This window comes from Rhagoletis zephyria, unplaced genomic scaffold, assembly GCF_001687245.7.
Source record: "Rhagoletis zephyria isolate East Lansing unplaced genomic scaffold, Rhagoletis_zephyria_1.1 Rzeph_scaffold_00239, whole genome shotgun sequence".
Taxonomy (NCBI): Eukaryota; Metazoa; Arthropoda; class Insecta; order Diptera; family Tephritidae; genus Rhagoletis; species Rhagoletis zephyria.
The window spans coordinates 291057-306024 of NW_016157323.1; the positions used below are offsets into that span (position 1 = coordinate 291057).

General features: G+C 38.7%; 2 protein-coding genes across 4 annotated transcripts; one reads left to right on the top strand and one right to left on the bottom strand.

Moving 5' to 3' along the window:
• Nucleotides 1–1879: 1879 nt before the first annotated feature.
• Nucleotides 1880–6426, top strand: NimB2 (Nimrod B2). The gene is made up of 3 exons (XM_017609621.1): nt 1880–2562; nt 5373–5909; nt 5990–6426. Exons 1-3 carry the CDS (start codon nt 1991–1993, stop codon nt 6297–6299), a joined length of 1419 nt encoding a protein of 472 aa, XP_017465110.1. The 5' UTR covers nt 1880–1990; the 3' UTR covers nt 6300–6426.
• Nucleotides 6220–10100, bottom strand: NimB1 (Nimrod B1). Of its 3 annotated transcripts, none has more exons than XM_017609625.1 (5): nt 10003–10098; nt 9727–9926; nt 9106–9666; nt 8846–9043; nt 6220–6670 (listed from the first exon to the last, which is right to left on the bottom strand). In XM_017609625.1, exons 2-5 carry the CDS (start codon nt 9903–9905, stop codon nt 6400–6402), a joined length of 1209 nt encoding a protein of 402 aa, XP_017465114.1. In that variant the 5' UTR covers nt 9906–9926; nt 10003–10098; the 3' UTR covers nt 6220–6399. The 3 variants fall into 3 exon arrangements, with proteins under 3 accessions (XP_017465114.1, XP_017465113.1, XP_017465116.1); XM_017609624.1 differs by having other exon boundaries at nt 9989–10093; XM_017609627.1 differs by having other exon boundaries at nt 8846–9040; nt 9727–10100.
• Nucleotides 10101–14968: the final 4868 nt, after the last annotated feature.

Sequence of the window (14968 nt, forward strand, 5' to 3'; positions counted from 1 at the left end):
CAAAAGAAGTTCACGTACCAAGTTTCGTTAAGATATCTCAATTTTTACTCGAGTTATCGTGTGCACAGACGGACGGACGGACGGACGGACGGACGGACGGACGGACGGACGGACAGACAGTCACCGCTTAATCGATTTCTCTTTTCATTCTGATCATTTATGTATACATTTGTCTATATCTATCTCGATTCGTTTTGCCTGTTACAAACAACCGTTATGTGAACAAAGTTATAATACCCTTGTGCACAAGTGCGCTCGGGTATAAAAAAGAAACAGCACAACAACACGAGGTTCGCACAAAGGCTAAATGTGTAAACAAAATCGTTGGATATGTAAGTATGTATGTACATATGTATTTGTACACGACAAGACCGGTGTTGAAGCTCATTTCAAAAATGACGTTATCAATAATTCTTCGAAGTAAATAAAAAAAAATCAAAACACAAATCACTCGCGAGAGATTTACAGCTTCATAACATTCATATACGTACATGTGTGTGTATTAAAAATAATGAAAGGTATGAATGAGTTCATATTTAAAATGTATATTAAAAGGAAGAACTGCAATAAAAATGTTTCCTATAGGTGGCGCACGGGTCGATATATTTGGTAAACTGGTATTTATGGTCCGATTTCGTTCGTATTTAGAAAGTTTGCTTTAAAAATATTTATTTTTAAAATTAACTTATTTTAGTTATGAATTTTTGCATTTCACCGACGATCTTTGTTACGTCTTTTTGCATTTCAGGAGATGATATGTACCTATGTGCACTTATAAATTTTTTTGAAAAATTATAAAAGTTTATATATTCATGGCAAGAATGCATATTTATCGATACATTTTTCAATAAATTTACCAATTTACAGTAATAATCACTATATAACTTTAAATATGTACTAAAATTATTGCCTTAGTCGATATCATTTCGATATATCTATCGATATTCTTTTCATTATCGCTATCGTCATTTTTATCGATAGTTATCGCTGCCTTTTATTTTACTTTTAAACACTTTCCCTAGCCGTTTTAAAGTTATTGAAGCTTAAAAGTAGATATCAATATTTTTTTTCTCAAATGCAAAACTATAATCGCATTAATTAACTCATTCTCTTAATGTTTTTTTTTATGTGCACATATGACAACAATAACGAAAGAATAAGTAGAATTTTATTAATCTCTGTTTATGTGCACGCTAAAATCACAGCTTAACTTGTAAGCTTGTATATGTGTATATGTATCGAGCCCTAACCGTCAAAATAACGTAAGCCACATTTTTTTCAAAATTTTCTTTTTGATGCAGAAGGGCTTCTAGATGCATTAGAAATATTTCTGCATCAAAAAGAAAATTTTGAATAAAATGTCGCTTACGTTATTTTGGCGGTTAGGGCTCGATATGTATATACCCTCGTGGTCAGCTGATTAAGTTAAGTGATATTTCAACCAGTTTCGACTATTTTTCTTTTCTTTATTGATGTTTATATTTTCTTAAAAAAAGTCTAGCATATTACATAATCAGCACCATATAAATCCACATTCAGAATATTTAGAACAATTTTAAGTATGGTAAGAGATACTTTGCACAACACGGTCAGCAAAAATCAAAAAATTTTAAAAATCAATGTGATTTTCTAGCGTCTTAAAATTTGGGCTATAAAACTGCATACATACCTAAAATTTTTCTAAAATTTCTGAATAAAAAGTTTTAAAAAAAATTATAAACATTAAATAAATAAAATAAAAATAGCTAAAACTTTTCAAAGAGTCACTTAACTTAATCAGCTGGCCACAAGTGTACATACATTCATGAATACAAACCGAAGTAAATCTTTTCAAACAAGCGATTTTATTATTTCTGCACTACTCAAATAATTTTGCGGCAACTTGCAGCTCAGTTAAAGCGTAGCTTTTGCCAGCAACGGTTGTGTCTTATTTTCACATTCAAATTCTAAAACATACAAAGTGATCTCATCGAATTAATTTGCATTTCAAATGCATTCGCTCATGCCATTTCTAAGCGCACTACTGCTGCTGACAGCAGGTGGTGCGCATGCGCAAATTAAAACATCCGGCATTAAAACGCACTACCCAGCCGCACCAAGTTCGGGTAATTTAATTTACAATGAAAACAATTACACTGCACAATACAATCGCACCTTTGTGCCAGCGGACAACTATCAGGGCGGCAATGTGGGTGTGGTTAGTGTAAACACCATCGATCGAAATGAATCCGCGCATTTGGCAGGCGGAAGCCACTTGGCTGCCGGTGAGGAGTATCACTACTATGGCGCTGGCGGCAGCAGCAGCGATTTCAGCAGTGGTGGCAGTTATAGCAGTGGTGGGAGTTACAGCAGTGATGGAAGTTTTAATAGTGGTGGCAGTTACAGCAGTGATGGAAGTTTTAATAGTGGTGGCAGTTACAGTAGTGGTGACAGTTTTAGCAGCGGCGGAATTGCCCGTCAGCGTGTACCCTTGCGTGTACCACAATTTTTGGATGCCACTGCTGAGTTCATCAACAAGACGCGTTCACAAATGGCCTCTGGCATCTGCTACGCCGAAGTGCCGTAAGTGTTTGAGAAATATTTTGAAAGTTACTTTTGCTTAAAAGAAAATGGATAATATGTAGCTTTAATAAGTCTATTGGCGAGGTTTGGGTTGCTAGTTTGAAATCTGTTTTAAATTTTCCTTCAATAGATCTATAATTTAGCGCGTGGTATGGGGTGTGCCATGGTGCTCCTAAAGTACAGTTCTGAGGTCCAAGAAACTAATGAAAAGCCGTATATATTGTGAATTTTATTAATTTTGGGAGAAGTATACAACGACTCTGCCATCAGCCTAAAGTCCTTTCATTGCAAAAGGAGGTAGATGAATTACCTGTGTTAAAATTTCTAAAAATAAACTAGTTAGTTAGTGCAATAGTGAGTTACTGTTTTTTTTGGTAAAATCTGTCGCTGTTTGTGAAGAGTACTGCTTAAACAGTAGTCTCAAGCCCAATAAATTGTGCAAAACAAAAATTAAATAAATATTAAATTTTGCCACGATTTAACTATATACATACAAACATATAACTCAGAGTGAAATTTATCGACTGCTTCGCAATACATCTTTTTTTAAGTCGCCATCTGAATTTTTAGGGCAACAACGATCATTTTGTTCCAAATTAATTTAATAAGGAAAACCCACATCTCTTTCTTATTCTATTCTATTCCCATCTAATAAATATGTGTGTATTTCCAATCAATATAAGCTCAGATGTTATTTTGATGAGTTCTTAAGTAATATTGAACTTTTGGCCCGACATCCTCATTGTATTGATAACTCAACCGAAAAAGTGTTGATAGTATTGTTGATATTTTTGTTGTTTTCTTTTCTCTTTAGCTTTCCTTCTACATTCAGTGATCAAGGATAATTATTTACAAAAAAAAAATGAAGACAGTTGTTTGTGCAAGCGATTAAAATTAGGTGTAGGAAATACGCACTTGTTTTACTTGTAGTGGTTTTTCAAACATTTTTATATTTTGTTTTTATTCATCTCAATGAAACTGATTATTCAATTCGGTATTTACAAATAAGATGAATGTTCTAAGCATCGCTTGTTAGAGAGAAATATAAAATTCTGTTATGCAAACAAGTCACGACGTCATTAATACAAGTTTTTTCAATTTATCATTTTACAGTTAACCCTCAGTTTGCAACATATGTAGGTATTTTTACTCCCGTTCAAAAATTTACATATGGCAAATTCATAATTTAAAAAAAGTTATTTAGATTAATTTACCGTGGCACTACTTGAAAGTGGAATGGAAGTACCCCCTCTGGCAAGCTGTTCTGCTTTCCCTTCGCTGCTGCTTAATTAATATTTGATAATTTTTTTTTATTTAATTTTTGTTTTAAGGCCATAAGCCTTATAACATTTATATTCGACAATTTTTATTGAGCTTGAGGCCGTTTTTAATGGAAAACTATTGTCGGAAAAAATGGAAGAAGTGATAGCTATTTCGGATTTATATATAAATATGTATTTTTTGATTTCGTTTAATTTTTACAAACTTATTTTTATGTATATTTTCTTTTATTCTTTATTTTTCCATTAATTTTTAGATGTTCTTTTAAAAAGAAGTTTTTTTTTATTTCATTTAATTTTAAGAATTAATTTTATTTTTTTGCTTTTTCAAATACATTTTTTTAGTTTCATGTTCTTGTAATTTTTAGACTTTATTGTTAAAATAAGAAAAACATTTTTAAAATATTTATTCACTGTTGGAAATTTTTTTTATTTATTTTTCTTTCTTTTAATTTTTGGATTTTAGTTTTTTATAAAGACAACATATTTTTATATTTCATCTAATTTTTAGGATCTTATTTTATTTTTTTAATTTTATACGTTAATTTTGAGCTCCAGGCCGGTTATTAAATAAAACATAGATTTTGGTAGTTTCGATTGGAAAAACTCAATAATTCCTGAAGATGCTTTCAGATTGAAGGCGAAATATCGACAGCAATAAATGTAATAAATAAAACTACCAAAATCTATGTTTTATTTAATAACCGGCCTGGAGCTCAAAATTAACGAATAAATTATAATAAAACGGCCAAAATCAAAAAACTAATCATTTTTAATTTTATTTTATTTTAATTTTTAGATTGCCTTTTAAGAATAAAAAAATATTTTCATAACTTTTAAGTATTATTTTCTTTTTTGATTTTTTTTTTCAACTTAATTTTTAATTTTGTTTTAGAGAGAAAACAATTTTTTTTTAATTGCATTCAATTTTTTAAACTATTTTTATTTACTTTATCTTTATTTTAAAATGTTTTTGTTTATTTTTTTTTAGTTATTAGGTTTTATTGTTTTAAAAAGAAAAATGTATATACATATATATAATTTTTAATTTCATTTAATTTTTAAAAGCTTGTTGCTAAAAGGCCAATAGCATAACGCTAAGACCTCCTCGTTAGCAGATCTTTCAAATAATCTTTCGAAAGATATTAAAGAGCTTTCAAGATAGTTGCCTGAATTGATTTCTGTCTTTTGAATGACTATGGTGGGTTGAAAGACAGTTGGCCCTGCGCCAGCTAGGGAAAAGGTGAATTTACTCGACACGATTTGCTCTGTTATTCTTTAAATAATAAATAACTCACTCAAACCGTTTAAAAGTGACAAAAGAAAGTTATTCTAAATTAAATAATGTTTGATTACAATTAATATAAGGTTGACAAATCCAAACAGCTACAGAAATGTTACACTTAATCTCCCAATTTACCAGACCAGAGACCGTGTGATTCCTCTTAATTGATTAGGAATTGAAAAAATTTTAAACCCTACAATATTGAAATAAATATTAATAATCTTTCCCTCCATCTTTGCTTTTAGCACCGCATCGCTTGTTCGTGACAAGTCAGTGATACCAGCTGGTAATGGCACCAGCGCCGACAAAAGTAAGGTGCAGATTTGCTGCGAAGGCTACGTACGCAATCCACACGTCTACACGCGCTGCGATCCCATCTGCCTCGACGACTGCCCGAATGGCATTTGCACTGCGCCCAACACTTGCGTCTGCATTCCTGGTCATGTACGCAATCACGAGGACAAATGCATTTCTACCTGCCCCATCGGTTGCGGCAATGGCGTATGCGACGCACAAAATCAATGCCAATGCAAAACTGGCTACACACTAGAACCAAACACTCGGCAATATTGTGTGCCCCACTGTGATACACCTTGCGAATATGGCAAGTGTGTGGCGCCCAATAAGTGTGATTGCTACGATGGCTATCGGCTGACAGCTGGTGGTGTGTGTGAACCCAAATGTGACAACTGTGAGAATGGTCGCTGTACGGCACCCGGCTTGTGTACCTGCAATAAGGGTTACCTGAAGGTGAATGGCATTTGTGAACCCGTATGTACACTGTGAGTATTTCCAAGCGAGTTGGAAGTTCAAAGCTTCTTTCCACATTTACTACATATATATTTTTCTCTATCTGCAACAGTGGCTGCGATAAGGGCCGTTGCGTGGCTCCTGACGTCTGTGAATGCTCCAAGGGGTTCGAGCTGGACCGCACCGGCACCAAATGTGTGCCACACTGTGATCAACCTTGCCTGAATGGCGTTTGCGATGGTGCAAATAGCTGCACTTGCAATCCTGGTTACGTACTGGATCCAATACAGAAGAGTGTTTGCCAGCCGCATTGTCCACAAGGCTGTCCCAATGGCTATTGTACTTCGCCAAACTTTTGCGTCTGTAAGCCTGGTTTCCGCAAGTCTGGCATCAAGGGACGTCAAACATGTGCCGCTGTTTAAATTGTTTGCATGGATTGTTTTAAAAGTTTTATTTACGAAATGTTTACCTTAAAAAGTCGTTTGATTTGTATGTTATTAAACTATTAATTATAATATTTTTTTATTTTCCCTGTTGCATAAATTGAAATTTACTGCCTATAAGTATTTCAAATTCACGTCTCAACTGTCGATTGAAATGTTCTCTTTGCTCGTAACCAGTCATCAGCTCATTTAGTTGCGCTGCTTCGACACATCTATCGATGAAATGCGACATTCGAATTGGACAAATACAACGTCCGCTGCGATCACAGAGTCCTGATATACAGAGCTGCTTAGTTAGCTTGCAACCGCATGCGCCCGGTTCCATGCAACTGCCATGGTAGCCGCAATCCCTACAAAAAACTTATATTACAAATTGTTATAGAGTTGGATCATGAAGTTCCGAACAGGGTCGAAAATGGGGAAGGTTTAAAAAACGAAGATCAAATCGAGTTCGTAGGCGGCATTTGTAAGCAATACAGAAACATTGCTTTTTATCATTGATTTGCCTCTTTAACCAAAAAATATTTATTTAACTCTTCAAAATAAAAGCCCCGGATCAGTAATATCAATACAACCTAGTCTTGGTTAACATACAATTAGCTTATACCAAGGGTTGACTCGGTCATAAATTTTCTGGTAAGTAATCTCCAAAATGTTAAGTCACTTAATGGCTATCTTGGGCCGTTTTAACTGTGAGCTTTAAATCTAAGCCGTATGGCTTGTATAAAAATGTGAACGGTATGAAATGAATCTTGAACGCTTGCTAGTATTGTGTGGAGAATTTGACCAATATTAGCGATGGAAACTTCTTTAAAGATTTATAGTGACTATATGTGCTAGTTTTGCCGCCGAGTCCATGAGAAAAGCTCTGCTTCTCTTCGTTCAGTATGAACACCAGCAGTTTCGCTTTGTTGTAAACCTTAGGGTGCGTTTTTGGTTAAAAGTTCTTTTTAAGACTCTTAACAGAAAAGCGGGGTAAAAGTAGTTCCATACGTATACGCTAATGACTTACGCCTAATCGTCTTAACTTCCATTTTTTTCGAGGACCGCGAGGATATTTGCGAAGATGATCGGCGGATGCGGCGCTCATGAAGCCGTTAAAAGAGTTGATAGATCGCTTGAATTTATGCAGTATACTCTGTCAGCCTTCTCGGTATAGAAGCGTATGTTCGGGTAGAAGCCATTCAACAGTCCCTGAAATAAACTGATCTAGTCAACTTCTCACCAATGAGGAATGTTAGTAGGGACAGTCCTCAAGGTGGAGTGATCTCTCTTATTTAAGGGCTGACCACCATCAACTTAGTACTGCTTAAACACGACTAGAGATATAGATAGGCAATGTGGTATTAGGGTGCACACAGAGAAAAAAATATATCATTTGGGGCTGGGAATAACGTCTCTCGCAGGCGAAGTTTCTGGCAGTTATACGGGGTCCTAAGCTGAGTTAAAACATAAATATTGGAGAAGATGACTCATTTAAGTGGATTTTTAGGACGACATACTGTATTTATAGAAAGGTTTTACTCTGGATCTATACAGCGGTTGTACGTCTGATCTTATGCAATGGTTCCCTGGAATGGTGGACAGACCTAAGGAACCAGTGTAATAAAATAAAACTAGGTAGTCTTCAGAGAGCCGCATGCATGGGAACTACAGGGGCACTTATAACTTCCCTAAACCTATTACCTTTACAACTTCACATAATGTATACCGCAACATCTGCTATAAGACTCGGTGTATGAAAAGAAATAATGAGCAGTATAATTTCTCGATTGCCACGCAAGATGAGAAGGTCTGTCGATTACGTACGACCTAAAATAGAATTTCAGAGACCTTTCGGGGTTATTCTTCTGTCGAGAGACGACTGGGACGGGGTAACTTGATATCTGTGCATGGATACTTCATCTGTATGCCGTTGACTCCAAAATGGAACGCAAAGTTGGAGTAGCCGTCTTCGCCGAATTCTTGCAATTAAGACAATCAATCCATCTGCCCGATTTTGCATGTGTATTCACTATAGCTGAAGGCTGCTATCTTTTAGAATGTAGTGGTTTACATCACGGCAAGCGTGTAGCCATTCTCCCGGATATCTAGACGGTCATTTAATGAGCTATTTCCATGAGCTATACAGGTATTGATTCGTTTAGCCTCCTAATGTCGACCTTTAAGTACTAATTATAGGTCAATCAATGAGTTTTGACCATTCCTAAGACTGAACCCATTTCGGGCAATGAGGATTAGAGATTTATTTCCGGTATGCAAAAATATTTAACAAAAGTGTTTAGCGCCGGCCAAGTCATCTACCTAGTGAAAAACGTATGGCAACTTTTACTATTTCAGAGAAATTAAGTGCTTCAAGACTTTCGAAAGAACGCAAGAAATTACCATACGCGTAAACCTTAGAATATTCGAGTTTGGGATAGAACACATTTCTCAGATCACCTATATCCGACACAATGTCTAAAGTGTATTGCTGAAACTCTAGTTACTCTATGAACTGTTTTAACTACATTAATTTCACCAACCTGTCACATATTGGCTCACAATTAACTTCACTATATTCATATCCTTCAAAGCACTTGCATATTCCAGGTCCCACGCAAATACCATCACGACAATTCTCGCCGCAATCAGGCAGGCAGCTGGTAGTATCCATGTCGTATTTGTAGCCATTACGGCACTGACAATTATTACGCGATTCACAGAAACCATTTTCGCAGCTTCTAAACACACATGAAATACTAACTAACTCCTGTCACTAAATACAAAATCGGCAATCACTTACATATAGCACTCAGCTTCGCAAACGTTCCGCAATGGACGCTTAATATATCCATTAAAGCATTCACACTTATTCGGACCCACGCACTTGCCATGCCCACAATCGGGTATACAAACTGGCTGGCAACCCAGATCTGTTGTCATTTTATAACCCGCCGTACAAGCGCACTTCCCCGGCGCCACGCACTGTTGATGCGTGCCACAACCCTGCGGACACTGGGCGCGACAAAATTTTCGCGTCTCCAAATCCAATGTGTAGCCCGGATCGCATTGACATGTGCCATTTAAGTAGCATCGTCCATGCTCACAGGCAATTGGGCAGGTGTGTACGCACTCGCCACGGTCGTTGCGCACAAACTCGGCAAAGCATACGCACTGATTGGGCGCATGGCAATGGCCATTGCGACAATTGTTTGGTGAGACTCCGGAGCAGTCTGGGATGCACTGATCGCGATCGAAGCGTGATCGCATATAACCTTCGCAGCAGACTTCGATGCGTTGCCAGTGAATTGTTGAGCCATTGCCGCGTATGGGGGCAGCAGGTGAGGTTTGAAAGTAGCGGGCGCTGTGTGGTGGAGGAGATTAGTCCAGAGTTTTTGTGTTTGAAGTAACTTTAACAACTTACGGCACTTCCCGCTGACACTTATTACCGCGACCATTCGGATCGCTATAACGCAAGGAAAAACTTCCAATCTCATAGTAAATGTCGCCAAACAGCTGTTCGGCATTTTGATCTTGTGCAGCAATGTAAGTAATTGCTGTTAGAGTTAAAGATGCGAAGGTACACGCTGGTAGCAGTGGCATGCTGATATGAATTCTTTTCAACTTTAATTAAGTTGTTGATAATTAAAGTTGCACAACTAGCTCAAAATCATAATTTTTTGTACTTAGTTTTGTCTACCTTTTAGTTATTTTAATGTTGTTTCTGTTGATACGAACTGATCTTAGTGTCAAATTCAATTGAATCACAAAATGTCCCAATGTTGTCAGTCAGCTCAAATGAAAATAATCTTATCAGCACTGAATTGCTAAATATTGTGATGGAAGTGAAGATCGACCAAACTACATTAAATACCGAGTAGCGACACTTTCTGCAAAATTTAGTTTAAAACATTTGATTTGAAGTTTCTCAGTCTCGGCAGCCAGCTCGAAAACGCCTTTTTTCAGACAACTTTTCAAGAACGCCCTATTTTAGATTTTGATTGAAGACCGCCCTCCCTATAGGTCTTTTTTTGCACCGAATTCTGAGATACGGTGTTTTTCAATAAAATTCGGAAATAGAGCGTTCTTGAAAAGTTTTCTGAAACAGGGCGTTTGCGAACTGGCTGCCGAGGTAGGTCGATCTTCCACTCAGAGGTCGAAATGCAGTGTCTTATGTTCCTCATTTTGATTTTTTATTATTGCATATAGCTACCAGTATATGGCTTAAAATTGGCATATTTCTTAGTTTTTTCCAAACAATTTATTCTTTGTTCTTTGAGTAAATCCCAACAGTAAATTTGGAACTATAAAGTTATGGCCTGGAAATAGTTAAGGCTTGATGATCTTGCCTATCTTCACTCTGGTCAAGGTCATGCGGCCTGTGCTCTAAGCTTTAAAATGTTTTGTGTGACAAATAAATAATTTTTAAATTTGATATGCAATTGTGCATACTACATACAATCTGACCTCATAATACAAATGCAATTCCTATCAACAAAAAAAAAAACCTTCAAACATTCAACCGCTGTGCGATAAAAATTTGCATTTATATCTACAGAGTGCTACTTTGTTTAACTGCAGTCAGATTTATTCATGGAATTAGTTAATAATATAAGACGAAACTTATTAAAGTCTACTGATAAGGGGCTTGTACAATTTTTTTATACACATTTCAATGTTAAATCAAAAACGCATTCGTTATGACGAGCCCCGCTTCAATGGTTTTTACCCAGTTTTATATAAATAATGTCAAGAAAAAACACAAAAGTCAGGCAAAATGCATAAAATATTCTATACCTAGTACAAGGGGGTGCGATTATTCGACGTCTTCCAAAACCGGACTTGGAGTTGTTCGAAAAAAAGTAGTTGGAATAAACTGGCTCTTAACTTTTAAATTCATATATGGTGTATGCGGGTACGTTTTAATGTTTTGTTTAAATTTTCTAGCCGCATTCACCTTTCTGTAGAAAAGGCAGAAAAGGCAACTTACTAGTCTAAGATCCAACACAGAGACGACCTTCATCCATCTGTTTAATAGATGAAATCTTTTTTCTATGAAATTTAACCTGTTAGTAGATATTTTGGGAGTGGGTTGGCTGAAAAAATCCTGGCAGGATATTTTTATTTAAATATTCAAAAATTATTATTTTTTTTAATTCTGTAATCATTTGTTTAATGAATGAATTATATACCAATCGCAAGTACTAAGCCTATAAAACATCCAATCTATTTTTTTCCCGGCCTGCCTATTGGGTTGGCAGGTATTAACAGGTAAGTAATATTAGTAATTTTCACTCCAAAGTAGATTTCATCCGATAAACAGATGGGTGAAGGTCGTGCCTTTGTCGAATCTCCTACTAAACGTTTTTTACCGATATAAATTTAAAATTGCCCCTAGCCCTTTGGAAGACTTATTCATCATTAACACGAAAAAATTTTATATGACTTTCATAAATTTCATATATGTAATGACGCTTTCTTTTCTCGAAATAATTTCGCATTTCTTCTGCCCTGAGATAGGGCTGTCAAATTTGGGTGTTTTTTTTCTCAACAAAATTTTACAAGTTTCTGCCCTTGCGAGTGTTGCCCAGCAGTTTTTTATTCATATTTTTCAATAATTATACTTCACAAAAAATTTTATGTTGCAATGAAGTTCTTCTTCTTCTTCTTATTTGGCGCTGTAACCGCCTAAGCGATTTTGGCCGAGTCCAAAACAGCACGCCAGTCATTTCTCTTCTGTGCTAACTGACGCCAATTGAAAATGCCAAGTGAAGCCAAGTCCTTCTCCACCTGGTCTTTCCAACGCAGAGGAGGCCTTCCTCTTCCTCTGTTCCCAGCATCGCGGCCCGCGTTGAATATTTTCAGAGCAGGAGCGTTTCTGTCCATCCGAACGACATGGCCAAGCCAGCGGAGCCGCTGAATTTTAATTCGCTGCACTATGTCTATATCGTTGTAAAGCTCATACAGCTCATCGTTAAATCGTCTGCGATATTCGCCATCACCAACGCGTAAAGGTCCGTAAATCTTTCGCAGAATCTTTCTCTCGAAAACTCCAAGAGCCGCCTCATCAGATGCTTTCATTGTCCATGCTTCCGCGCCATACACCAGCACAGGCATGATGAGTGACTTATAGAGTGTGATCTTTGTACGACGAGAGAGGACTTTACTTCTCAATTGCCTACTCAGCCCAAAGTAGCACTTGTTGGCAAGAGTGATTCTGCGTTGGATTTCAAGGCTGACATTATTATTGGTGTTAATGCTGGTTCCCAAATAAACGAAGTCGTCTACTTTTTCAAACTTGTAACTGTCAACAGTGACGTGGGTGCCAAGACGCGTATGCTCTGACTGTTTGTGTGATGACAGGAGATACTTCGTTTTGTCCTCGTTCACCACCAGACCCATTCGCTTTGCTTCTCTATCCAATCCCGAGAAGGCAGAACAGACGTAGCCCTTGTTTTTACCGATAATATCGATGTCGTCGGCATACGCCAGCAATTGTACGCTCTTATAAAGTATTGTGCCTGAGCGGTTCAGTTCTGCGGCTCTTATTATCTTCTCCAACATAAGATTAAAGAAATCACACGAAAGGGAGTCCCCTTGTCTGAAACCTCGTTTGGTATCAAACGGCTCGGAGAGGTCCTTCCCTATTCTGACGGAGCTGGTGGTATTGCTCAACGTCATTTTACACAGCCGTATTAGTTTCGCGGGGATACCAAATTCAGACATCGCGGCATAAAGGCAACTTCTCTTCGTGCTGTCGAAAGCGGCTTTGAAATCGACAAATAGATGGTGTGTGTCGATCCTATTCTCGCGGGTCTTTTCCAAGATTTGGCGTATTGTGAATACCTGATCTATGGTGGATTTTCCAGGCCTAAAGCCACACTGATAAGGTCCAATCAGCTCGTTGACGGTGGGCTTCAGTCTTTCGCACAATACGCTCGATAAGACCTTGTAACCTATGCTTAGAAGGCTAATTCCGCGGTAGTTGGCGCGTATGGCGGGGTCGCCTTTCTTGTGGATTGGGCAGAGCACACTTAAATTCCAGTCGTCGGGCATGCGTTCATCTGACCATATTCTGCATACGAGCTGATGCATGCACCTCATCAGCTCCTCGCCGCCGTACTTGAATAGCTCGGCTGGCAGGCCGTCAGCTCCAGCAGCTTTGTTGTTTTTCAGCCGCGTAATCGCTATTCGTACCTCGTCATAGTCAGGCGGTGGGACAGCTACTCCATCATCATCGACTGGGGACTCGGGTTCGTCTTCCTCACTACTTTCAGCGCTGCTACCATTCAGTAGGTTATAAAAGTGTTCCCTCCACAATTTAAGTATATTCTGGACATCGGTCACTAGGTCGCCATTGTTGTTCTTACAGGAGTTCGCCCCGGTCTTGAAACCTTCCGTAAGTCGCCTAACCCTCTGGTAGAATTTTCGGGCGTTCTTCCTGTCGGCCAGCATCTCAAGCTCTTCGCACTCACGTATTTCGGCCTCTCTCTTCTTATTGCGGCAAATACGTCTCGCTTCCTTCTTCAGTTCCCTATAACGGTCCCACATGGCTCGCGTTGCGCCCGATCGCAGCGTGGCCCTGTAGGCGGCATCTTTTTTCTCTGCGGCTTCTTGACATTCCTCATCGTACCAGTTGTTCTTTCGGGCTCGCTGAAATCCAACTACTTCTTCGGCGGCGGTACTTAATGATCGGGAAATGTGGTTCCACTGCTCGCGTACGTCGGATTGTTGAAGAGTGCTCTCAGAGAGCAGGTGTGTGAGTCGAGTGGCGAATAAATTGGCCGTCTGTTGTGATTGCAGCTTTTCGACGTTAAGCTTTCCTTGCATTGTTGGGCGCACATTTTTTGCTGCACAGAGGCGGGTGCGTATCTTGGCTACAACAAGATAGTGGTCCGAGTCGATGTTTGGCCCTCGGAGTGTACGTACGTCCAAAACGCTTGAAGCATGCCTTCCGTCTATCACAACATGATCGATTTGGTTTCTCGTTTTTCGATCTGGAGACAGCCATGTAGCTTGGTGGATGTTCTTATGCTGGAACCTAGTACTACATATTACCATATTTCGGGCCCCGGCGAAGTCGATCAGCCTCAGTCCGTTATCGGACGTTTCGTCGTGGAGGCTGAATTTTCCGACAGTGGCGCCAAAGATCCCTTCCTTGCCCACCTTGGCATTAAAATCGCCAAGCACGATTTTGACATCGTGTCGGGGGCAGCGCTCATATGTACGTTCCAAGCGCTCATAGAAGAGATCCTTGGACGCCTCATCCTTCTCTTCCGTCGGGGCATGGGCGCAGATGAGCGAGATGTTGAAGAATCTAGCTTTGATGCGGATTGTGGCTAGACGTTCGTCCACCGGGGTGAACGCCAGTACTCGGCGACGGAGTCTCTCTCCTACCACGAATCCAACACCGAATTTGCGCTCCTTTACGTGGCAACTGTAGTAGACGTCGCAAGGCTTCACGCTTACTTTACCTTGCCCCGTCCATCGCATTTCTTGGATGGCGGTGATGTCAGCCTTTGTCTTCCCGAGGACATCAACCAGCCGGGCAGAGGCACCTTCCCCATTAAGGGTCCGGATATTCCAGGTGCATACCCTTAAATCATAGTCCTTTATACGTTTGCCGTGGTCGTCATCAGAAAAAGGGGGTCTCATCCGAGGCTTGT

Coding starts and splice junctions, on each gene's coding strand:
- NimB2 (XM_017609621.1), top strand. CDS start 1,991: ATGCATTCGCTCATGCCATTTCTAAGCGCACTACTGCTGCTGACAGCA. Junction 2,563..5,372: donor ATCTGCTACGCCGAAGTGCC/GTAAGTGTTTGA, acceptor CTTTGCTTTTAG/CACCGCATCGCTTGTTCGTG. Junction 5,910..5,989: donor TGTGAACCCGTATGTACACT/GTGAGTATTTCC, acceptor TATCTGCAACAG/TGGCTGCGATAAGGGCCGTT.
- NimB1 (XM_017609625.1), bottom strand. CDS start 9,905: ATGCCACTGCTACCAGCGTGTACCTTCGCATCTTTAACTCTAACAGCA. Junction 9,044..9,105: donor TGCGAAGCTGAGTGCTATAT/GTAAGTGATTGC, acceptor ATGTGTGTTTAG/AAGCTGCGAAAATGGTTTCT. Junction 6,671..8,845: donor TGTGAGCCAATATGTGACAG/GTTGGTGAAATT, acceptor AGTTTTTTGTAG/GGATTGCGGCTACCATGGCA.